Source organism: Arctopsyche grandis, chromosome 3 (genome assembly GCF_051622035.1).
Source record: "Arctopsyche grandis isolate Sample6627 chromosome 3, ASM5162203v2, whole genome shotgun sequence".
NCBI classification, from domain to species: Eukaryota; Metazoa; Arthropoda; class Insecta; order Trichoptera; family Hydropsychidae; genus Arctopsyche; species Arctopsyche grandis.
Window position 1 is genome coordinate 20,332,186 of NC_135357.1, and position 27,066 is coordinate 20,359,251.

The 27,066-nt window shown below is 34.1% G+C and overlaps 1 protein-coding gene across 3 annotated transcripts in view; it reads left to right on the top strand.

Moving 5' to 3' along the window:
- Positions 1 to 27,066, top strand: part of Sema1a (semaphorin 1a) — a 306,626-nt gene that overhangs the window by 45,480 nt on the left and 234,080 nt on the right. For all 3 annotated transcript variants that reach the window (XM_077428190.1, XM_077428188.1, XM_077428189.1), the window contains one exon: positions 19,589 to 20,210. In XM_077428190.1, coding sequence (XP_077284316.1) covers positions 20,099 to 20,210 — 112 coding nt within the window. In that variant the 5' untranslated portion in view covers positions 19,589 to 20,098. The remainder of the gene's footprint in view (positions 1 to 19,588; positions 20,211 to 27,066) is intronic.

Genomic DNA, 27,066 nt, shown 5'->3' on the forward strand with positions numbered 1-27,066 from the left:
ATGTATAATTCGTGCGTACAATAGGACTTTCGTTTTCGCTCGCCAATTCGGTCTCACTTTCGTTTTATAGGTTGAAGTACGCGTTGTACTTACATAATGAAAAAGGCATATTGCGCCATTTCATAAATGTTTTATAACAGTTCGCTATTTTCATTTAAATAATCTGACCCTTGACCTCAATGTATATATGTATGTATACTCAAATATATATATATATATATATATATATATATATATATATATATATATATATATATATATATATATATATATATATATATATATATATATATATATATATATATATATATATATATATATATATATATATATATATATATATATATATGAGGATTGCAATATCAAATAAAATTATTAATAACTATTTCAATTGTCCTATGATATACCTCATTACGTTTCAAAATAGCACTCATTTGAGAGTTCATTCTCTCAAACTCCAAAAAAATATGTATTTACTTCAAAATAATTTAAGAATCCTTCTTTTCACATAGAGTAGCTAAAATTTGGAATAGTCTATCCCAGGGTTTCCCAAACTATGTTCCGCTGAACCTGAATAGGTGTTCCGCGATAATTTGGAAAGGTTTTATACACTACAACACATTTAAATATCTTCTACTTCATATTGAAAGGCGAGTGATTATCAATATCAATTGATGTTTATGACGTCAAGTATATACATATGTAGGTACAGGCAGAGGACAATCTTCTCTCACACCGTGCGCATGAAAGAGATGGGGTTTATTGTTTTCCCTTGACCGGCTGACATTGTATTTTGCATAGGCAAGCACTGGTGACTAAAACATTTCCACAAATTTAAAAAATGTTATGGATAATGCCGCAAAAGTGATAAACTGTAAAATCAAGACCAATTCAATCCAGATTATTTAGAATTTTGTGCGATGAAATGGGTAGTGGACACAAAGCAGTTTTATTACATACCGAAGTGATATGGTTATCCAGAAGAAAAGCACTATTGAGAATTCGAATTATTTATTGGTCTTCTGAAGGCACAAAATAAATCAGGACAAAATTTTATTGAAGTTTTAACATATCTTTCATGGTTGATAAAACTTGCATATATGGCAGATATTTTTACCAAGTGCAATGAACTTATCATAACAAGGAAAAAAATATTATAATTTTAATACAAGAGAAAAAAAATTATATCTTTTGATAAAAAAAAAAAACTATTCTGCAACGAAGTCAAAGTGTTCGACGCTAACCAGCAATTAACCTACGCCAGATATTGGAATGCAACTTACAAATATTGTGCCTAATATCAAAAATATATGCAATTCAAGGACTCAAAAGCAACAAAGTCGTTAAGTGCTTTATTTATTCATATTTTTATAAATATATAGTTTTATATATAAAAATACAAATTACTAAATAAATAATGTGTTTTAATAATTTTTTTTTTAAATTTTTTCTAGTAGGAATTACCCAACCGAAAAAATAAGCTTAGTGTTCTGTTAAAATTTCCGGGTTTGTGAAGTGTTACATTGCAGAAAAAGTTTGGGAAGCCCTGGTCTATCCAATGTAATTTCTATGTACATATGTAGTAATTTAAACCTTCTCAAAATAAACTTGATGATATCCTTAAAATAAATGGGTTTGTGTAGTTCTTCCTTTTTTCCAGTTTATCTTTTGTATTTCATCTTTTTTAATTGTTTGTTTTATTTTCCTCTATTTCGAGTTGTTTATATTTATTTTGTGTTTTCTTTGTTTTTTATTTTTATTTTATTTGATATTTGTATTTTTGTATATCTTTATGTATTAACAAAGCCCTCGAGTCCATCGGCTGTGCCGCCTTTCTAAAGTATTCTTAAATAAATTCATTTTAACTTTCCTTATAAAATATTAATAAAACTCATTTTAAGTTTCCTAAAATGTATGTTTCCGATTAATTAGTGTTTTTACGTAACACTACTGGTCAACTAGTGATAGTTTTATGTCAGTATTTAAAATTTTATTTATGTTAAAGATTAATAACTTACTGCAGGAAGATAGATGTTTATACGTTTTGTGTCTTCCTTACATCATATATGTATGTATGTATGTACATATGTACATAAGTAAAGCAGTAAGAAAATATTCTGATCCGTTTGATAAATTTGTCAATATTTCAACTACATACATATAAATATGTTTGTACATATGAATCTATGTTAAATTTTATAAAGCAGTATTCTTCTATGGATTATTTGCATATACATATGTATGTAAATGTATACATCCATATGTACATATGTATTTTTTGTGTTTCTCGATAATTTCTCACAAAAACAATACTTTATTCATCGATGTACATATTGTGTAATATCATATCGATTGGAGACCTTGTCTGTCAACATCAAATCAGCGCACACTACGATAGCACCCGCAACTGAATTCTCCGAGCCGGAGAAACGGAGTTCTTTTGCGAAATGAGGGGGGTGGTTTTTCCCTATAATAGGGCCCACCCTCGTCCCTTATTTCCCGCGCCAGTTTTTGCAGACATTATCGCTTGATTAACCCGCGACGAGCCGCCGCGTGCCTCCACCATTTTTCATCGCTAAACAAACACACTTTGTAATTGATAGACATGGTAGGGAGAACTGGCGTTTCGTTCCACCTAAAAAAAGTTATTTTGATTATTTTTCTTTTACTCCCTCGTTGTTCACAAATTCAACTGCATCTAGGCCGAGTTGTATTTTTTTCTATCAAAGTCAAATTGCTTCAAAATATAAAACGGAAAGTTTGCAAACGAACAAGCTATTTTTACAATTTGCAAACGAACAATTGATGTTGGAACGCTAAAATGTAAATCATATTATACCGTTTATTGAAAACGATATACTTTTTAGTTAATACATTCGGCAACGGTGCATGATCGGATGATTGAAATTAATTGAATCACTCAGTCTGTACCGCGCTGTGAATTAAACCTTGATAAGAAAGAATTCTTTGATTAAAATTTATAATGGCGTGTGTCAAATGCGCATTTTACACCGTGTAAATTCTTCATTTTAGCAAGTTGACTATCGCGTGCGGATTTCGATTTGTACCAGCATAAGGTCTCTGTAATAAATTCGTTAAAAATTTATACATGTGTATGTAAGTTGAATTAATTGAGTCGGGATGCAGCATCAAACTGCATGTGTTGAGCTCATCATCATTCGGTGACTAACTTGTACAAAAAAATAATTTGTTAAACATTTCATCCGTGTGACTCTTTCACTTTGTTTGCATTAACTTATCATATAATCGTTAAAATGTCGTTAGTCGCATCCCTGGCGTGCGAGTAATTTCCGCTCGGCAAAATGTTGGTTTCGAATTAAAATTATAATTCTTTCCGGTTGATTAATTCGTATGCGCGTACAGATGCGCATTATAATCAAAGGGATATTTGGAAATTTCTATTTCAATCGCGTTATTTCAAGATCATTGCACGTGTTATTTAATGGTTTATTTATATGTATTTCCAACCTATGTATGTAGAGCACGTGCTGCTGTGTTCTGGCGGCTGCAGTCCATCCATCATTAGGACATTAATTGAAATGGAAAAAGTCATCGAAATGTTTTTGACGTCCTTGCTGATAATCCGGCACTTCAATTTGATGTTGTCGTAATTGAATCAAGGACTCTGCACTATAACGAGGGGATGCTTCCAAAACGGCGCTGTTCGCGTTCAGTAAATTGTACTAACTAATAAAATAACAATCGAACGTACATTTCCTTTCATCGATGGTGTTAAATGTTGAAGATTGATTTAAAATTTCGAAGCTTCCGTTATAGTTTTAAGTAGAATACACTCAAAACAAAAATATCGACAAATATTTGTGTAGGAATTCGGATATAACAGTGTACCTTGCATTCTTTCCACTGTATGTACATATGTACATATATGTAGAATCTTCGATTAGTGCAGTGTCTACGTCCATGTCTTGGTTGCAAATTCAGTAGATGATGAATGTGGATGCAGCTCGGCGAGATACGTGTTCTCTTTATACGGCCACATACCACATACAATATGGCATAGTCACGCGCGGGATTACGCGCGTGACAGCGTGCCACACCCGCACCCCAGCATCCCTTCGCCCTCGAGGTCCTTTGTAATTTCGCTGTGGCGATACTTTCCAAGTCGTTCGTTTTCTCCCCACTAGACTCGTCCTGCTCGCCTTTTGTGTGTTGGTTCACCCTGATGCGATGACTAAGTACTGAACGACGTGGTCGATCTTAATGATGATGCGATTTAATAACGCTCTCGTTAACGTGTACAGAACGGCACGCGTTTGTATGATTTAAAAAAACGGTAAAATTCGATATGAAATGAATCCGATTCCGAATGATATGACGGGCACATATTACGCATTAATATTTATTTCCAACGGAATTTCGTTGAAATTTGCTCCATTTCATTTTTTGTTTTTGCCAACATACATACATATGTATATACAAATATAAATACCGTGGTGTACAGAATATTTTCAAAAGCTCCTTTTGTTTTGAATTTTTTTTATTTTTACATATGTTTGTGCTTGATGGATGCTTTTCGTAAATAAAATGGTTCACTATTGTCAATTTCTTACAAAAACCATGCTTTTTTGCTCTCTTGCTTTGAACATTGATGGAGCGGTTTATTGTTAATTGAAAAACAGCCATCCAGCTCCAATCTCTGGTCATAATTAGAGGTAGGACTGGAAGCGTGCTTTTTCCAGGAAACAGGGCGTTTTGGGTCTATTTTCCAGGAAACAGGACAAACTACAAAGCTAGAGAGCATAAAAAAGGTTCATCATAAAAATGAACAAAGTACGACGAACAATGAACAATGAGCGGCGCAAAGTTGGTCCGCTCTTTAGCTATAATTAGAGGTAGGACCGGAAGCGTACTTTTTCCAGGAGACTGCGTTTTGGATCTATTTTCCAGGAAATAGAGCAAACTATAAAGCTAGAGTGCAAAAAAAAGGTTCATCATAAAAATGAACAATGCAAGGCGAACAATAAACAAAGAATGGCACGCTTCCGGTCCTACCTCCAGTCATAATAGTAATACATACATAAATGTACTTACGTATATAGGTCTATTTATATTAGCTCAGCACGTATCGGTAACTGCACGTAATCAGCACGTATGAGAGTATTCTTTGGTACATTATATATTCCATCGGTGCATGCGCATTCACGCATTCATATGCGTTAATATATGTACATAGAATGTACCAAAGAATACTTTCTGTACTTGCTGGTTACGCGCAGTTTCCGTAATGTGCTAATATGAATATGTAGACCTATTTGATCAGAAATTTTTCTTAAAATTTATTTATTTTTAATTTAATTTAAAATAATGATAGTAATTCAACAAATTATTATTCATTAATTAAAAAAATATGGATGATATTCAGTGTTATTTTGTAGGGACAATCCAGCTGAAATAAAGATTTTTTTTAATATTATATAACGATTATGATAAACTTAAGTTAAATGTGTTCATGACAATGATCCCCACTCATACATCACAAAAGTGCCATTGACCAAAGGAAAAATTCCAAAGAATTGATCCGAACGAACAAAGGATTGCTCGATTTGCTTTCAACGAAACTTACGGTCTGTGATTGTCGTGACGTTTCATCAAATTTAGCAGCGAGTTTTATATCGCCCTCAGGGCTTTTTCATTCCCCTGTTGTACGTATTTGCGCTTTACACTTATATATGTTTGTGGCTACATATACATATACGTATGGGTACATGAGTACGTTATCGTCGCATTTGTCGAAAGTTTCATAACCGAATCTTTTAACATTGCCAACGAGCTTCTTGAGTTGCCGCACGTTAATTTTTTTTCAACTCCGATTAAAAATTTACGGGATTTTAAGTATTCGACCTGGCGAAAAAAGCGAGTTGAGGTGGGGAGGGGTGTTAGGTATTATAATTTGGTGTGGGGACGGTGGATACGTGCGCGAAATACAAGGGGCGGGAAAATGCGGGAAACGCATCGGAAAAGCTTAAAGGAATGATTATCCTGGGCGTGCCGCAATGCGTAAGTATTTAAGCTGAATTTACATTTCAGTTTGAGCGACTGCTTTCACGACTCGACTCATAAAATCTCGATTGAATATTAGCTCCACAGCCGCTGGATTATACCTGTATAATATTATATTATCGATCGGAATCTGAGTGAAACTTAAGATATGTAAATCAACTGTTGTAACTTTCACGACTTCAATCAAATACTTAGTTTGGGCTACTTTTTTTTGTGTCTCATCAATTTAAGTACAAAACTTTTGCAACGATTGCCTTTTTTGTTGAAAAGTTGGGAGCTTTTCGCATGTAAAACAAAAAGCATATTTGCTTTAGTGCGTATGCCAATACTTTGTCAAACATGATATATGCGCGCTTTTCCTCTCGATGTACGTATTTTTTTTATTCTTTGTTGTGCGCGTGATAAATGAGAAAATCTGACGTTCACTTAGAGCTCTTTTTACGCGACGATAGAAGCCACCTCTATATACGTTATGTTAGGCGAGTTTTTATTTGACAAAATTTTCATACATCAAAATCGTTTTACGGCTTTTTCCTTAATAAATTTCGTTGAAGAGGATTTTTTCCAATCAAACATGTATATATGTAGTGTAATATTATACAACCAATATTTAATATCAGTAAGTATTTATTAGAAAATTGTTTCACCTTTTTATTTAAATACAGCCAATGTAATTAATCAATGTTCTTGTCGGTGGTATTTTAATTAAATACCCAAGTTTCTACTATAAATAGTCGATTTGAGACGTTTTGATGAGACCTTCAGATTATATGACCTATGTAGCATTAATTAAGAATTTAATATATAATATTAATATCGTGTTGTCTCTCTTTGTGTAATTTGAATCGTTTACTTAAATATTAAATAATACGTTCATCTTAAATATTAAATAATATTGCTTTTTTTTATACTAATTATGTTTACCTTATGTATATGGTATAAAATATTTATATGTACATATGTCATATACATATGTACATATAAGATGTACATATATACATGTATTGTATGTAGATAAAATAAAATGTCTATGATATTTAGTTTAAAAGCACGATTTTCAGGTCGTATTGTCTCCGATTTGCGCTGTTTTGACCTTTATTATTCTTCGAAGGGCCCTGGGGCGCAAAGTGGCTCCCCGAACTTTTGAGTTAAAGTTTTGCTGAAAGCCCAAAACGAGTTCCAAAATTATCCTCGTTAAAAGTGAGAGATACGTTATCTGATGGTCGCTTTCCCACTCCTCTTCTTTCATTTTATCTTACTTTGCGGCAGTGGCAATGATGAATTTTAATAAAACCGTCGTTTCAGCTGAAAAACATCGAAAATCAAACAATCTGCGGATTTCGTTTAATTTTTGGCTTCTGCTTATTGAAATAAACTCGATCGATTTATAAGCTACCTTCTAAGAAATATTTTCTACAATAAGGGGAGTGAGTATTTACTAAAGATATATTAAACATACGTACATGCATAAATACATACGTACATATGTAGGTATATATTTTTGAATATTCTTAAGGATGCTTAATTATTAATTAAATCCTCAAAATATATGTAATGTTCATATATTGTCCATTATTATTTAAATTTAACTATGATAATTTATTTATCTTTATGCTATAAATATGATTATTATAAAATTTACGTGTTTTCTACAATTTTGTTTATTAATTTTTTAAATAAAATTTATTTATACATTTTTCAATTATAAAAAAATGTAATTTTGAAATAATGAGAAAGGATTGAAAGAGTGATTAGTATGGATCAATTTATGTACAGTATATTTATGAATATGTACATGTAAAGAAGGGATGAAGAAGATAGCAAAATAGACTGGACAACGTTATGCAGGCGAACTAAATATTTATTGTGAAGTTATATATGGGATAAAATTTATTGTTGATGTGTAATAATAAGTAATCATCGTTATTTTTCTTAATTTAATCTCACGTTTTAGTTCATATTTTGGAATCAAAAATTGATCTTCCGTAGGAAGGGAATTGGTAGAATATCTGCCAATTTTATATTGTAATCGGTTGCTATCACCGGAGTGTCTTCGGCAGGGAAAGGGTTCGCTACTCCTGTATATTTTTCGCGGAAAGAAATATGAATGTGATTATTCGATCGAACTGCGCATCCCTTATATGAGGGCTGAAAATAAGCGTGTATGTGCGCCCTCCGACCGACCCCCTCCGCATTCGGAATAAATTCGCACAGCGGCGAACGAACGAAAACGCCAGACGAAGAAAGTATAAAAAAAGGAAGAAGAAAGTAATAAAAAGTCGGGCAACGACAGAAGGCGATAGCGAGAGCAGGGTTGAATTTGAGAAATGGCTTGTTTGAATTGGTTTCGCTGCGAAAATATTTGGAGATTTAAATTTTGTTTGAGAGCTGCTCTGCGTGGAGGTCCTTAAACACACACGCGAACTCTACCCTTAAATCGGTGACTTATCCTTTAAATTTCAATTGCAAGCTATAAACGTATAAAATTCACCAGACTATTGAATTGCTGTTGTACAACCCACAAACTACATATAATCGTTCTACTATACAAACCGTTCCACATTGCTCAGAATTTAATCATTTATTTTCGGTAACAATACGATCAGATTTAATAAAAAATAATATTCATTGAAAATTAATTCTTATTTCTACATACACAAGTATATATGTACGTGTATCGGGACGAGCGTAAAAATATTTGAATTTTCGCCGTGAAACTTTGCAAGCGGCAATATTGCTCATGTCACACATGTAATTCGTTCGCATTCGTACCCGAAATTTACGCACAGCTTCCTCCTAAAAGTATCTTCTTTTTTTTACGTAATTTTTTTTCATTTTGGAAGATTCGATTTGGAACACGTACTGTATTGCGTTAATCGAGCTACACACGGTCCTGAACGGAACGTGATTCAAATAATTCATTGCAAATTTTGATAAAATGTTAATTGATTTGCTTGATTATTTACTCGTCATCAATTTCCAGCGAAACCTCAAATGAAAATGCACGCATTAAATGCACTCAGTTTGACTACAGATCTAGAGTTAAATACAGAACACCTAGAAAACAATATAAAATTGCCTTATTCTATTAAAATTTTAATTGACCCATCCCATAATGTTTGAATTGTTTAGATACTTATACTCGGCATCATAGTAGGTGAATGTCGTGCTTTTCAAATATCTTAGAGCTGAATAATATACATATGTTGTCAGACCAATGAGCGAAGTGAAATATACATAGAAGAGGCTTGTAAAAATTAAATACGATATTTAAAGTATGTAATTTAAAAAGTGTTTGTTCACTTTTGTGTCGTATAATCTTTATTCAAAACGTTTTTTTTTGCTTCACGTGTATCATATAAAATGTTGCGTGGATATTTTTATTATTTAATGTCCATAAATTAAGGGTACATTTATATGGAAATTTTGGTTTTGCTCTTTTTGACATTATTATCGATGCATATTAATGTAATTCGTTATATGTATGCACAAGTGCAACCAACGCGATAATACAGTGTGATAGCTATTTGCATAAGCGTCAGCCAGCATGGAAGGGACAACCAATTACAATGCAATGTATTCAAAGTTTCTGTATGAATTTCTCATATAAATAATAATGATTTCACAATTGAAGGAAAAATTGATCACTGTGATGATTGGTCAGCTTTTACTCAAACGCAATATGTATTGCTTATTTAATGTATGTACTATACGTATGTACGTTTGTAGGTATGAAATAAATTTTGTTCTCAGCTAAATTAAATTTTCTCCAAATTAAATAAACAATTTGTGCGTCGATAAATAAACAGCACGCGTTTGTGAAGTGTCTCCAGTTGGGCTCATATTTTCGGTTGTAAAGGTTTTCTAATTCCACCCGGATATAAATTACAGTCGGGGCGCACTGATTCGAATACTTAATGCGACTCTGACTAAATACTTTCACTCCACGCGAGCTGGTGCTAATTTTACCTTCGAACTCGGTATATGGTGATTATTTCGTTCTTTAATAATTTGCGTGAGGCGCTTTTATTTCCATAAAAATAACCTCGTTATCGTTGGCAATTAGGTTCATGAGAGGTTTCACAAAATTTCTCAAAGACTGTACTCTGAGGGATGTATTATACAAAACATATGTAGGTATGTCTAGTATAATACGTCCCACAGACCTACATACAAATGTACGAGTATGTATATGCACATATATATATACATATGTGGCTATGAATTATTCAAGGCTTATTATGTTGCTTTAAAAAATTTCTTTCTGGTGTTATTCTTGTTTAATTGGATCGATACCTGATGGTAACAGCTATTGAAAAATGTAATAGATATGTAGTTTTCAATAACGAAGGAAAAATTTTCAGCTTAGCATTTCTCACTATTATTTTTTCGGGTTATTTTCAATTGCCAAGAGCACAATATTATTATCATAACAGCTCAGCTCAGGTAGTTTGAGTTATATTATGATTCACGAAATGTCGAACTTGATAATTAAAATTGTTCGTTAATAATGGCAATTGATCCAAAAACAATATGCAATTCATTGAGTGCACTCTTATTTGTTTTAACGCTAACATTTCAATGATCTCATCCTCGATGATTTTTTGCACATTGATTGTTTACCCTTATGTACCTTCGAAGCGATAGTCCATTTTGCATGCATATACAGCCGTGGACAAATAAATGTATTAGGTTCGTTTTTCGGATTTTGAAACACATGGTTATTAAAACGAGATCTTGACACAGTGTTTTATTACTCATTCTTCCCTGTTTTGATCGATCTTTTATCGTAACAATCTTACTGCATTCTTTTAATGTCGTTTGGACCGCATATTGCGATAATTGAAGTTTTTTGGATTTCTTTTTATCCATTTTGATCTTTGAAAATGTATTAAAATGATCTGGGCCTTGTCATCTTCGCGCGATTCCCGTATTTTCCAATAAGAGAAAATGTACTTTATTTGAAAAATTTGTTTTTTTTTAATAAGATAATAAGCAACCCAAGGAAGAAATGGTGGGTGAACAATATAGGAATTTCTATTAAAATGCGATGCCGGTAGTGGCTGTTTTAAATACCTTAGTATTTTTGGTTAAATAAGTTTGTACAAGTGGCCTAATACATTGTCCAAGGCTGTATTATTTTGATAATAATGATTTGTATCGGTTTTCCTATGGTTGAATTTCAGAGTAATTAGACCGTTTTGTGCATTATATTGTGCATTAATTTGTAGTGTGTATATCATAGATGCACTACTAGTTTATGTCAAATTGTATCTGGAATAATTGCAAAACACAAACTTAAATAAAGTAAAAATGGATTAGTCTTATTTATATCGACACTCCAGTATCATAGTATTTCGGCTCGAAGAAATAATTAATTTTTTTTTGTGGAAAGTCATTTTTCTGGCCGGAGAATTCCCAATCAAGAAGCGAAGTTACTGGTGGAGATTGAACGCTGCTGAATCCTGGAGCTGATAGCTTATCTCCCGGGGTGAATGTCGTCCGGGTGTACTTGCATATAGTTGCCTAGGAGCGTTGCCGTTAACCTCCGTCGTTAACCATTATCCTTCGATCCCATTGTGCAGACTTCCAATTCTGCTGTCGATTCAACCTTCTCTCCTACCACCCAACCCTCTTTCCTTTCTGCCATCCCCCTTGTGTCTTCATCAATCGAGTTGGACGGTTGGGCTAATCGTAGGTATAACTATGTGTTTTTATGTAGAATAAATTAATTGGTGGCGTATTAATCGCTCAACGTCACACCCTTGATCGATTATTTATATAAATTAAATTTTAATTCAATAAACCTACTTATGTCGTATGAAATTTGATTTATGTATATTAAAATAAATTTGGGAGATCCCGGCTAAAATATTGGATGCAAAGATATCTTTAATGGCACCAAAGAGAACGTAGAAGAAAACAAGGTTGGCTACAAATACAAATTGGAATGACGAAGTAAGAAAAATGTGTGGTCAAGTGTGGGACTGCGAATGTACCTAGAATAGGGAAAATGAAAGTACTTATGTACAAACATACGAATACGCTTTGTATTATTATGCATTAACTTTATAAAAAAAGAAAACACACTTATGAATTACAACTTTGAAAGCACGGATGAAAGCTCTCGTTATTTTTATTTAATATACATAAGTCTCATACTTCCGTAGTCGCCTGTCATAAATAGAGAAATATAAAATTGTGATTCACCTAGCTATTTCTCATCACCTGGTGAATGCAACGCTTTATAACATGAATGAAACCGGTTACCTATTGATGAATGAACCAGGTAAGGCAGCACAGCACGCGCCAGGTGGTTACCTACTAATATAAGTGCAGTTATTAAAAGTACAGCTTTTATTATTCCCCATTGTACTGGCATGAGATCGTTTCATGTTAGCGTTACCCCTTTAAACTGACGCGAAACTTAATACGATTAATATGATGATGTAGTTGACAATTCACGTCAGTACGTACTTTCTTATTTTTTGTATAATTTTTGCGAGAGAAGTGAGGGCAACAAAACCGAAGAGGGGATGAAGACCCGTTCAAATAAGACCTTGTGTAATCAACGCGACTCACAGTAGGGGAACCTATGATCCCCAGCTATATTGCATGGGGTCCATGCATAGGGCAGACATCCTGATTGAGCAAAATGTATGGGGACTAAGAAATATATATGTAAATAGGACCCCTTCGCTTCCGTGGACAATGAAAGCGTGGCTTTTACCGATTGCTTATCGATTTCAAGCATTTTTACTCTGCCCAAAGGGTTCGAAGCTATGTTGGGTTTGAAAAACTTCGTATTTATTGTACAATGAGATTTCTCTGATAATACAAATAAATGTTCATATATATATGTACCTATGCACATACATATATACATATGTATATATTTAGTTTAAAATTCTCTTATGGTCTGAGTATTGATACAATTATATTGTGTTAAAAGTTCTTAAGTTTAACCGGAGTGGGTTCAGTAGTGAAGAAAACTTTAAATATTTACAATGTTGGCCATTGTGGTTTCATTAAATGATTCATCGATTGCTCGTTAAGATTGTTTGTTTCAACTCGAGTTTCAAGAAAGCTTTTAAGATTCTTAATCACTTGGCGATGGAGTTAGTACTAATTCCGATTGTTCTAAAGTCATTTATTTGCACATTCGCAAACAAGATGAACATCGTTCTGCGGCAACTTATTAATTTACGATTCGATACTAACTTGTGAACTGGATACACTACCTGAATTAAATCAACATGTGTATCCGGATATTAAGATACACATATTGATATTGTTATCTATGTATTTTTAGGTAAACTCAGAAAATTTAATCTTTTGTCTTTTTTTGAATATTGGTAAATTAATCTCCGTAATAATTTTCTATAATATTGTACATGGAGAGATTCATGACTCAGAGTAAACCTTAATGAACATCTGACCATGTAATATGTTCATTATGGCCTAAATTTCAAGGAAAAAATATGCGAATAAATTAATATACAAAAATGTCATATACAAAAGTTGGAAGCTTAAACATACATATATGTATGTACATACATAGTAGGTACGTACATATCTCAAATACATTTCCGGAATCATGACGAATTCATTGATTGACCTACATATCTATACATCTATGTATATATATATATATATATATATATATATATATATATATATATATATATATATATATATATATATATATATATATATATATATATATATATATATAATCAATGTTTGTCTGTCTGTCTCGAATAGGCTCTTAAACCACTGAACCGATTACGATGGAACTTTCAGGATTTGTTGTATACAATTCTGGGAAGATTACTGTGAAACAAAAATCGCCCAAAAACGGGAACGGAAACGGGAAAAACGGGAATGAGTGTCATTGCAACGCATTGTTCCGTTGTTAGGGTAAACATTGCAACACCTGCGTTGTTGGGTAAAATAAGAAAAAAAATGAATTATTTCAAATGTTTCAAATGCCTGCGTTTTTTCGACAAATGGGAAAGGGAATGAGAACGGGAACGGGAATGAGAATTGCATGCGTTATTGTGGCGTTGCAACGCATACCGGGTTCAGCTAGTATATACAACATACAATGTATATATAAAATTGAATGTCTGTTTGTCTGTCTGTCTGTTTGTCTCGTATAGGCTCCTAAAACACTCGACCGATTACGATGGAACTTTCAAGATTTGTTGTATGCATGTCCAGGAAGATTACCGTGAAAAAAAAAACGGGAAAAAACCTCTTAATAATAATATTCGTAATTACGATTTTACCGACGCGAAAGTTTGAAGCGCCATTGTGTAGTCAAGAAAATGTGTTCCTTGGTAACCACGTTACCAGTTGATTTATGACGACACGACTTTCGCCGCTTGCGTTTTTCCAACAAATTATCATGACTGTAATTTAATTTGACTATTAATTATTAATTTGAAACTGAAACATTCACTTATCGAAACGGGAACGGGAATGGGAATTGCATGCGTTATCGTGGCATTATGAAGACGTGTCTTCATAAACCAGTTGGTTTATGAAGACACGTCTTTGAAGATACGTTATTTGATCTCCTATCATCACTTGAAACGGGAACGCGAATTGCATGCCTTATTCTGCATGCATTTCAACGCATGCCGGGTTCAGCTAGTGTATTATAAATGTTAGGCTTAAAATGGCGGCAAACAGACAAATATGTATGTTTCAAATTGTATATTTCGTTGCAATTAAATATAATACGTTTTTAAATAATTTAATTATATGATTATTTAATTAACAAACTTCTCGGACGTAGGCGGACTTCTCGAGTTTGCAAGCTGAGAAGACATATGTACATATTAGGGTTTCTGACCGGGGTCGACCCGGGACAGACATTCCCGGGAATTCACGGAATTTATGTTGTCCCGTGTCCCGGGAATTCTTATCTTTAGTCCCGGGAATTGGATTTAAAAAAAATTTGAAAACATACAACATTTTCACGACTGCACGAAGGGAAATAATAAATCAAATACACAAAGAATCGTAAAATATTCTCAAAAATAAAATCGAAGAAAGTTGAAACCTAAAACTGATTTTTTTAACACAAATTTTAAATAATTCTGATTTTATACCGAACAAAACATTCTTTAAATTTTGTATAAAAGCGAATGTAAATCTTACGGTGAAACTATTATGAAGTGAGTATATCCTTATTTCCACAATGGAAGAAACTCTTTTAGATTCGGATGAAGATGAAACAATTGTGTGTTTGACGATGAATGAAGAATTAAATACGGAGTTAAAGACGAATATACAAAATAACGTAAATAAAAATAGCCTCGACTTAAAAAATTAAAATATACATGCTGACAGGAGAAAAAACCGATACTTTAAAATAAGAAAAGGTTAGTAAAAATTGTTTTCGTCCTTTTTAACAATAAAACCAACTGCGACCGAAACTGAAAGAGATTTTTCCATTGCTGGAAATTTTTGTACCAAATCTAGAATTAGACTTTTGGATTCTCATTTAAATATTTTATTATTCTTAAGAAGCTACTTTAAATAAGTTCACTTTTAAAATTACATGTTTTCAAGTTAATAGATATATTATGTATCGTTTTGTAAATAAATAAATATTTTTTTATTAATAAAAAATATATTAAATTGAAAAAAAAAGTTTTTTTTACATTTGTCCCGGGATCCCGGGAATCCCTGGAACGATCCCGGGCTCCGTCCCGTGTCCCGGGAATTGAAAAAGTCCGGGAAATCAGAAACCCTAGTACATATGTATACAAGTACATACATACATACTATAAAATAATCAGAGTACTTCAACGTAAATGTGTTTGTATTTTTAATCGTTTAACGAAACATTACATTTCCTTTGTTTTTTTTTTTGAAACTTTTATTTAAAATTCCGAACAATACACATTTGTTTTATTATTTTTTTGGTTGACAACCAGATAAATGTACACATTCAATAGTCTACTGGGATTAAAATCGAACACTATTCAAGTCAGGACCGTGGAAATGAGAAACATAATTCTGCAAGTAATTATTAATATTCCATTTTTAGTCGGTATCTTCATACGTTCATATGTATATTAAGGCGTTATTCAACACAGTATTGATGGACTAGAACAGTGAAGGGCTAACCTTTTTGAAACATATGTGACCAAAAGTCTACGATTTAAGATCAAAAATTTTTCATGTGCCATATAAAAATTATTATTTATTACTTTAACTCAGCGAAATTTGACCTTTTTTGGCTTTTTTTTCAAAAGAAGAAAATTTCTTAGTGTTTAAAATCGTGTTGGCCAATTTTTCGGTGCTTTTTTATGTATTCATCTTGTTATAATAAATAATAAAAAAATTGCCGGATTCCAAGTGGACTTGACTACTTGGTAAAATACCAAAGAAAATACTAGAGCTGTTGTTGACAATTTTTTCGTTTATTCGTTGTGGAGTCGTCTAAAAATCACCCTGTCATTGATTTTAAAAATTTAAAAATGTCAAATTGATTTTTTTCCGCTAGGGCTAATTTCCGAATATCTCCGTAGTACATATACAGGGTGACGCTTATACATACAGTAAGGGTATACTACTGCCTTTCAATTAAAAAAGAATCTTTCAATATTTAGTATTTTTGCTTTTTTTTATTTATGAATATGTTACATTTAAAGTGTATTATCAGTTGTAGTTTGTAGTTGTAGTATATTATCAGTAGTTGTTTAATTTTTCCTTCGTAGTAATTTCATATGACGCTATAGATTTACAATCTGACTGGTCAGAATGATTCAATAATATTCCGTTCTTCATTAATTTCCACTTTCTTTTATCCATTTTTTAATAAGATTCACTGAACCTGGGATTTCAATGATTTTTATATATTTTATTCACATTATACATATACCGTTTTTCGGGAAAGTGTCACATTTTTGTTTGAACAAATTCTTAGAATTATTTTTATATGAAACTCTTTTCCATAATTCGTTATAGTAAGTAATATTAACGCATTATCGAATCCCAAAGCATTCTGTAAAAAAATGTGAACTGCCAAAACTCAATTCTCTCAAGATATAGCTAATAATTACATGTATATATGTATATGTAATTATTAACTACCGGTAATATTGTATTTTCGTCCGTAGAAACATACATATGTATATCTACTAGCTAATTGGTATTCGAATATGAATTATCTAAAACGCTTGATAAAATGAATTACAAAATTTTATCAAGCGTTACATATACACGAAACTAGTAAAATGTACGCATTTGGCGTTCCAGATTTGTGAAAAACCATGAGGCCTATCCTCAATTTGACCTAAAAATGAGAAAAAAAACAAACATAGATACACTGGTTCCAATCTGCATACATATAATAAATTCGACATCACTCTTGGTTAGTCATTCAGGGAAAGTAGGATTAAAAATTAACGTAGATAAGACCAAAGTAACGTTCAATAGTTATTGCATGCCTGATAGCATTTCATTAGATGATAAAATAATAGAAGTAGTCAATAATTATTTATATTTAGGTCAATTAATATACATGTCCGGGTAGTAAAAAATAATAAATAAAGAGACATATGAAATTAGGATGGGAGTGCATTTGAACAATGAATGTTTTTAAATCAAAAATGCCACTTTGCCCGAAGAAAAAGATCTTAAATAAATGTGTTTTGCCAGTGATGACATATGGATGTGAAATTTGGACATTGAACGCCAAGATGCTATACAAAGTCCAATACACTCAAAGAAGTATGGAACGCTGTATGCTTGGTATAATGAGAAAAGGCAGGAAGCGAAATACGTGGGTGAGAAGTAGGGTTTCTGATTTCCCGGACTTTTTCAATTACCGGGATACGGAATGGAGCCCGGGATCGTTTCCAGGATTCCGGGATCCCGGGACACATGTAAAAAACATTTTTTTTCAATTTAATATATTTTTTATTAATAAAAAAAATATTTATTTATTTACAAAATATAAAAAAAACTAAAAAATACACAATACACACATTTATTAACTGGAAAAAATGTAATTATAAAAGTAAACTTATTTAAAGTAGCTTCATAAGAATACTAAAATATTTAAATGAGAATCCGAAGCCTATTTCTAGATTTCTTAAAAAAATTTCCAGCAATGGAAAAAACTCTTTTCAGTCGAAGTTGGTTTTATTGTTAAAAGGGACGAAACATTTTTTTTTATTATCGGTTTTTTCTCCTGTCAGCATGTATATTTTAATTTCTGTTTTAAAGTCGAGGTTATTTTTATTTAAGTTATTTTGTATATTTGTCTATGATAAATCCTTATTTAATTCTTCATTCATCGTCAAACACAAAATTGTTTCATCTTCATCCGAATCTAAAAGAGTTTCTACCATTGTGGTATTAAAATCGAATTCTGACTCAAACCAAAAAGCCACACTATCATTGCGATCGTTTACGGGCTTCATACGAAATTTTATTCGCATTTCACGTAACTTTGACGCAACACTGCGGACTGATCGTATGTCACCAAGGCAACTTATTATTATTTTCGTTGTTACGAAACGGCATTGTCGAGTGCTTCATTTTGAGCTTTAGATGTTTATTTAGTAATTAAGAGACAACGCAGAAGCGTTTTTACGCCATTTATCCCATAAGACTGGTATTGTAAGATTGTTACCAACTTAAAATGACAGACTCTCTTATTTCAAGATCATAATTTTGTCTCATTGCAGTAAAGTTTCTGATTTGTTACATTACTAGCTGAACTAGCTGAATGCCAGAACAAGGCATGCAATTCCCGTTCCCATTCCCGTTCCAGTTGCGTTCCCGTTCCCGTTTCAAGTGATCGTTGACACGGGAATATATCATCACTAGTGCCCGGACCCACAGCGCGCCGTTTATTGTTAAATTGTTGTAAATGCCTTGTTAATTGTTGTAAATGCCTTGGTTCGCCAAACCTTTTTTTTTGTACTCTAGCTTTGTTAATAGAGCCAAACCGTCCCGATTCCTGGAAAAAATACGGTCTGTATCCGTAGTCTAATCATCACTTACGCTTTTATATCATCATTTACGCGGCCCAAACCTCTTAGTAATATGTTTAATTATATTAGTTTAAGCCGGGATCACAATTTTGATTGAAACCCCAATCATTGAAATCTTTTTGATTGAAATATTAATCCCACACATTTGTACATTTGCTGTTGAAATTGCCTTTTTATGTTAATAAATTAGTATTATTTAATTTTTTATTATTTATTTATTTAATTATTTTATTTTATAATTATTTTTTATATTTTAGAACATTATTTTTTATATACATTTATTTTTTACTTGAGTTTTTTTATATACATATGTATATTAATATTATAACTCAATTCGATTCGGCAAAAAAGTTCAAACACTGACGTTTGACCGCAATCGGAATTTTCTCAGTCGAAACGATAACAGTCGAGTTTGTACGCACCCTCATTTGAAAATATTAATATTAGTGGATGTATTTTATATGTATGTGTACTGTATTTTTGTATGTGTATAGTGGAGATTTGAAGGTGTGCGTGTGTTGCAGGAGAGGGTGAGGATTGGCGATGCAGTAAGCAGTAGGGGAGAGAGGAGAGAGAAGAGGGTGCAGCCGAGGCGAGAGGAGGAGGGAGTGGGGAGGGAGAGGGGAGGGAGAGACCCGCACCCGCAGTCGCAGTGTTCGCCGGGCGGCCGCGGGGACCGCACGGCGCTGTTCCTCTCGAATTCGCGATTCGAATCGCTTCGCCCGTCTGCGCCCGCCGCCCACCCACCGACCGACCGACCCAACGACCTACCGCCCTCCGCCTGCCGCCTACCGCCTGCCGTCTACCGCCTACCGCCCTGGAGTCGAGTCGTCCGGCCGCGAGAGATGCGGCTGCAGTGCGGCGGTGGTGATCTGCGCCAAACCACTCGCACCACCCCTCTCTCTGCCGCCCCCCGTTCTCTGTAACGCCCACACCACACCGCGCCACACCACACCACACCACTCCACTCCACTCCACTCCACTTCACTTCACTTCACTTCACCAACAGTGTCCTGCCCACGAGAAAACCTGCCATGGAGTTTCCTCAGCCTCTGGTCGCGCTTTCCGTGCTCGTGCTCGCGCTCGCCGCTCTCACTGGCGCCGTCTGGCAGGAGAACGTCAGGCCCAGGATGTTCGTGCAGTTAGGTAAGCATCAGTGCAGTGCAGCTGAACTCTCTAAACACCCCCCCCCCGCTCACCCACCCGTTTCCCCCCCCACCCCCGTTATCTACTCGAGTGTTTTTTTGTGTGCAACCGCAGTGTCGTTCGGAAAATCTTTCCATCCGTAGTGATTTTTCCGCATCCTCGTGACGAGTCACGTGCGTTTGCTCTATTGTATTTGTATGTACATACGTACTGCAGTTTTCCCGAATTTTTGTGTAAATGTTTTTGGTGCAGACGGCGCTTCTGTTTACCTGTCTATGTATTATAATCAAATGGGATGGTTTCGTGATTTAAAAATGTTCACTTTTTAATAATGGTCGGAAATTAAATACTATGAAGTGTGTTTTTGTAGCTCTGGCGCTTAAATGTTTCTAAATGGGAATAAAAAAAAAAGATGTTATCAATCAATGTGAAATGATCTTGAATTTTTTTCATATAAAAAGATTGTAAAGTAAAATTTTTGTTGCAAAATTAATTTAGAAAAAGTTTTTCATCTTCGTTTTAAAATATTTTACTATAAATTTTATATAACTACATACAATATCTTGTTTTTTTCTTTTTTTTATCTGTGTGCGTTGGAATGTCCCAATGTATGTATGATTTATATATCGTCTAATTTCAGGACAATGTTTCGTTAATAGTGATACTATGTCTTACTTGGGTTACTATTTATTGTCGTATTACTGCACAAATGAAAATCTGAATTAATATTGTTTAATGGAATTTAATTGTAATGAAAATTTTGAAAATTTTTCGTATTACTCTTTATTTATTAATTTATATTTTAATAATTTGGAATAGTATTTGACACTTAAATATTCTGATATTTACTTTTTATAACTGTACTGATTTTATGATTTGGTTCATTGATTTCCTATTGAATATCGGAACTTTAGTTAATGATTAAATTAAATTGGATAGTCTGAATTTATGTTCATATACATAGATATACGTCGTCACTTTCCCCCCACGAAGATTTCTAGAAGATTTAATATTTTTTTTATTTTTTATAAAAGCGCATCATTATTCTTATGCATGCGCTTTTTGAAGTCGACAAAATTCGGCACATTAATACATACATACATATGTGCACATACGGGTTGCAGATGCAGCGTTGTCCGCTGAAACAATGGTCGTTCATGACAACAATGGCCGACAGCAACCTTTATTCATTCGACTTAATTGTTTGGCGAGACGAACCATTTAAGTGAGCGGCGACAGATTCATTCCCAAGCATTTTGTAGGGTTGGTTTATTATCGTTTTAATTTGTACGAAACCCTTCGTTTTACACTGCACGTATACACATATATATATGTATGTATTTTCGCATTTTGCGATACGGGTTTGATTAAATTTTCCGCTCGACAAAGCGTAAAAATGCGATATAACCAAAGGTTTTTGTACTTTAGAATTTTTCTCTTTATCCTCAAAACACTAAACAGATATTGGTAATATGGATATTACATACATAGTATGACGTGTTTTTTGATGTTATCTTTATTTTTAATAATATTACATCTGAAGGTGAAGAATGCACATTTATCTTGTTAGCGGTGTTAGAAAGCCTCGCTTAATTTCAGGTGGAGGAATATTCGGAGTTATGTAACTCGACAAAGTTAGAATTGTTGCACAGGTTTGCAACCGCGTTACGTGCAGATTGCAAACACGTTCTAAAACTTCCAAATGGAAATGTCAGATACTGCCGCAAGTGTTGAGTTCATTGTTTGTTACCTAGCACATTGTTATCTGTTTGTTGAGAGAAGCGCTACTTTCGATGAGCGCGGACGGGATCCTCGTCCGCAACGGTGCATCCTGGATGGCGATGACGTTTCCAAGTCACGTGACCGCTGGTGCATTCATCTGGATGCAACTGTCACTGGTGCATCCGGCGCTCGTTTCTTCTCACACCACTGATTTTTGTCTGAGCTACATACATATATATATACGCAGAGTGAATAAAGTGTGAGTCATTTTTCGGGAAACGATGTACATATGTACATAAACTTTAATTGTGAAAAATCTGCATTCATATGAACTTCTGTATGGGGTGTATTTTTTGTACTCGTATGTACTCATTGTCAGTTATTCTGTGCCAAGCGTGCATGCACTTCTGTTAGCCAACTGTCGTGTTGTTCAGAATGCATCGTTTGTTTCTTTTTATAACCAAGTTCTTTTATTTTCGTACGCGAACCGCAATTCCCTGAATCAATTCAAAGCAAATGCGGAATATTATGCTATGAGAACATAATTGAATTGCTTTCTTGCTCACTTATCGTTTAATGCACTCGTATAATTTAACCGTTTATCAGTCTCAATTATAATTCATTATTTTAATACATAGTAAATCTATATACAGCACTTGACACTACGAATTTAGATAAACTTTATGTATCATCAAATGAATGCATGTTTAGTTCAAAGTTTAATATTGGAATTCAAAAACATTAGAGTTCTTTTTATTTTGAACCGATGTTTTTGACTGATGAATTGTTTATTTTGATGGTAAAATTGCATATAATAAAATATTTTATGAATTCTTTGAATTTTACTTCCTGTATATTTTTTGAACGTAGTACTTACATATGGATGTTTGTTGACCATGTGTTGTGCACTTCATCTCACTGGAGTTAGTATTTAGTAGGTTTGGTTGTATATATTTATGTATTTATATACATATGTACATACTCGGATACCGATTGAAATAAACCCGTTTGTGCTTCATATCAAATGCGTAGGCGATAACGGGTGATATACCCGCCGAGCAACTTTGTTGATCTTTCGTCTTCAATGGATTCATCTGCTTAATACTGATTATCAAGCTTATTTTCGTAAAAAGACGCACATACAATTTTAATCGAGTCGAATGCGTCTGGAAGAGATTAATATGTTTGATTTAATGTAGGTCCATGCGGTCTATTCACGTATTTTTTGGAAGTTATTGACCTCAGTTCGTATCTATAGCACAAGGACGACCACAGTTATGTGTGATGATGTGACAATCATATTGTGTGTATCCGGCCCGTTCAATAGTTCAACCGACTGATTCTTTCCTCACATTTCGAGATAATATAGGTTCGGTCAGACGCTTTTTGTTTACAGAGGACGATACAGTGCTGATTGACATATCCTGGTCGTCGGTTGTGACCTTTTGCTTCTGAAACACAGTGTACATATGTACATACATATGTATATCCCGCTTTCATTTCCCATTGCTCTTGTGTTTATACAGTGTGCGTGTATGTACACTTCGCGTTGAATAAGCATGTGTCTTGTGGTACATCTTAGTTTACTCACAGCTTTTTTCACTTGGTCGAATTCTTCGGCAATTGTTCGAATCACAGACTGGTCGCCTGTCTGGCTGTCTCTTCGAAATATATAATTATTTTGGTGTGTGTATATATCCGTACAATACAATACAATTTTGGTCGTAAGTAACAGTTGCTGTGAAATAACCAACACTTTGGATGACATCAAAGAATTATGCTGATAAGTCTTCTTATTTCATGTTATATTCATACATACATAGCTATGATGCAACCTTTGATCAAAAATCAATTTTAAATATCATTTACATCATCACCATTCACGGCCATTCGCCATCCTCTGCGGTATGAAGGCCTCTCCAACATACTTCCATTCGTCTTTGGGCAACTCTCATCGATCTCATCCCATACATTTTTTGATTTTATCCACCCGTCTCTCCTGCGGCCGTCCTTGTACTTTTTTACATTCTCTCTGGTACCATTCGAGTACTTCTATCGTCCGTTCTTCTAACTACGTGCTCATTAGCAATTCAATCTCTTTATCCTCATCATTACATCAAACACCTTTGACATACTTCTAACCCACGTACTCCGTATTCTATCTCTCGTTGTGGTAATCATACTGCGTTTCAAACTCCCTTGAGTGTTCAATTTCCAAGTTTCGCACCGAAACGTCATCATTGGCAAGACACGCTGAACGAAGATATTTTTCTTCAGGCACAGTGGAATTTTATATTTGAAAACGGCATTCATTCGCTCAAATGCATTCCTAATTTCACACGTATTTTTATTTCCTCATTACCGGACATTTCAATGACTTGACCTAAATATAATGATTTAAAAGCACTGCTTTTATGTTTTTATTGAAATTTTGATTTCACGTGTAAATGTACGAGTTTGCAAATGAAAATGTTGGCCGCTAAAGTTTTATATAGATATAATAATTTGTCGAATGGTACCTTTATATTACTTCTAAGTGTAATGTAATTAACAACGCCATTGATTAAATTTGGTGTAATTGATATTGGTTTTGGTGACAAATTCGTATGAATTGGACGGCGCGAATTGGTTTTGTTTACGCACACGAGTGTTTGAAAGGGGTCACAACGGGTTGACAAAAAGAAGCCGAACGACCCATTTTCCCGTAGGATCATACCCGACCTTTCTGGTCGCTTCCTTCCAATCCGACAGACTTTCACGACCGTTCGAGTGAAATATTGGCTTGATTAACCAAAAACGACCCGGCGCTCCCGTCACCCTCCGCCTCCCCCCAATGGATCTTGCTATTTTCGAGGATGTAGAGCGGATCGGTCGCGACATGCGTATATGTCGTGTACAAAGGATATGAAATGCCACTGCCCTTATCGATCCGATGATTTGATAGGTTATTGATTACGTGTTGTTTGCGAACAAGTTCATCAAAAAGGGTTGCCTTAAAATAAGTTTGAGCATTTTCAATTAATTCGCGCTTTCAATTCCAATATCGCTAAAGTTGGATTCATCTTTTCATAGTTATAGCGTAACACATCTGAAAGTTTATAGGAACGTTTAAGGGTTAACACGTCGGCGTGTATCTGGAATTTTATAGCCCCCGTTTCAGGGGGATGAAGTGCATAAAAGCCAGTGGCAAACTGCTTTATATGGTAATACGGCGAAACACTTTAGTGGTGCATACTAGATGAAAATAGTAAATCGTAATCCATCTGCCTTTCGTACCATCAATTGAATTTACATTTTTCAATTTTATATTATAAGATAGGAAAATTCATAGGTTTTCTATCGAATGGAATTAGCCAATCCAAAAAGCCGATTTTAGAACTTATTATAAATATATTTGTTACTTTGAAAGATCATATGTAATATTTATTATACTTCGAGTATATGCCGCGTCATGATATTTCAATTTAAAATGAAAATGGGTAATACGAACAAATAACATTGTATTGGTGACGGTATCACGTTCGAAGTTGTATACAACGCCACAGCTATAGTTCTTACTTTATTAACCTTATCTGATTCCTTTTCTTGTGTGTCTCGTTGTGGTCCCCCCGAAAGAAACGCCCCCAAAAGACGCGTAGGCTTTTATCTTGAATTTATTCTTTTTGTATCCCCTCTACTCAAAGCTCACTTAGAAATGGAACGCACTAAGAACACGACTGTCCTGAAAAAAATATGCAATTTTCTTTTATACTATTAAATTAAATGCAATCTACATTAATTGAATGTCTTTTATTCAGGTATGATGCATACATATGTATGTACCGAAACTTCGTCACGTCTTTTTATCTACTATTGCATCATTCACTTTGACACCCTCTCCTCCCCTGCCATGCCAGGGTTGTGTAATTTCAGATTCGCGGAAGCGCGAGTCAGCAAAATGCTTCGTTTAAAATTTATACCGAACCCGATCCGATTCGGTTTTTCACGTGAATTTTTCGCCCGCGTCCAATTTGTTTTTCCGAATGCGACGCCACCGCTGCCTTTTTTCTTTCCTCTCAAACGGGAAAACGATTTCCATTCGAATATGTTTGTAATGTATACTTGATGAGAGAATTTTCAAACCTGGGTAGTTCCATTCCCTCGAACTGAATAATTAATGTTTCGTTATATAAAACGAAACACTACGAGATTAAAATATTCTCCAGTTCGAGATTAAACTTTAGAATAATTAATCGATGTATGTACAAATGTACATATCTATTTTGCGTCGATTTAAATGTAAACGTCGAAATAGAGAGAATATTCGAATTGGGTCATTGAAAAAATCCGTTCGACGAGATGGTAGAACCCACGTGTGTGTAGTGGGACTCCAAAGTCGACAAAAGCTACAAACACGCGGTCGACAAATGGATTTCGGCCTGTCATTATCTCCGATGTGTGTACAAAGGCGTAAAAACAGTCCCGGCGACGGCGTACTTAAGGGGCGCCGTTGCGCGAAATTTTCGCCAACGGCAGCTTTCGCCGTCCCAACGTGGTCGTCGGATTACGTCGCACTTTTCCCGGTGAATTTTCCGCGTGGTGAGAGCCCTACATATCTACGTATCTCTATGTATTCGTATGTATCTGCCAGCTCGACTTTCTCCACGTGTATTATTACTCAGTCCGCAAAGCCGCGAGACTTTTGTGTCGCAAAAAAAAATGCGGATGGAATGGTTGGTTCGCTAACGGAATTAAATCAAATGTGCTGTAATTAATCATACAAGTTTACGAACTAGCGAAGAGGACGTGTTATAAAAGAGACTTCAGCTGGGTAGGTTTATTGGAGTGTCAATAGACCTAATTTATATTGAGGTTTGTTTTATTATTATTGATTTTAAACTGGCGAATGTAATTTTTATTTCGTACCCAAATCAAAAACAATCAACCAGAAATAAAAGCTTAGTGGTTAGCGTATCATGATCACAACTGAGGGGTCATTGATTTGATCCCTGATCCAGAGTTGCTGGCGAGACCTTGGATACGCGTATGTTATTCCAGGCTGTTCGTTTCCAATCAGAATATGCCAATTTATTTGATTTCATTGTTGAAACGGTAAATATATAAATATGTATGTAAATAGATATTGTATGTATTG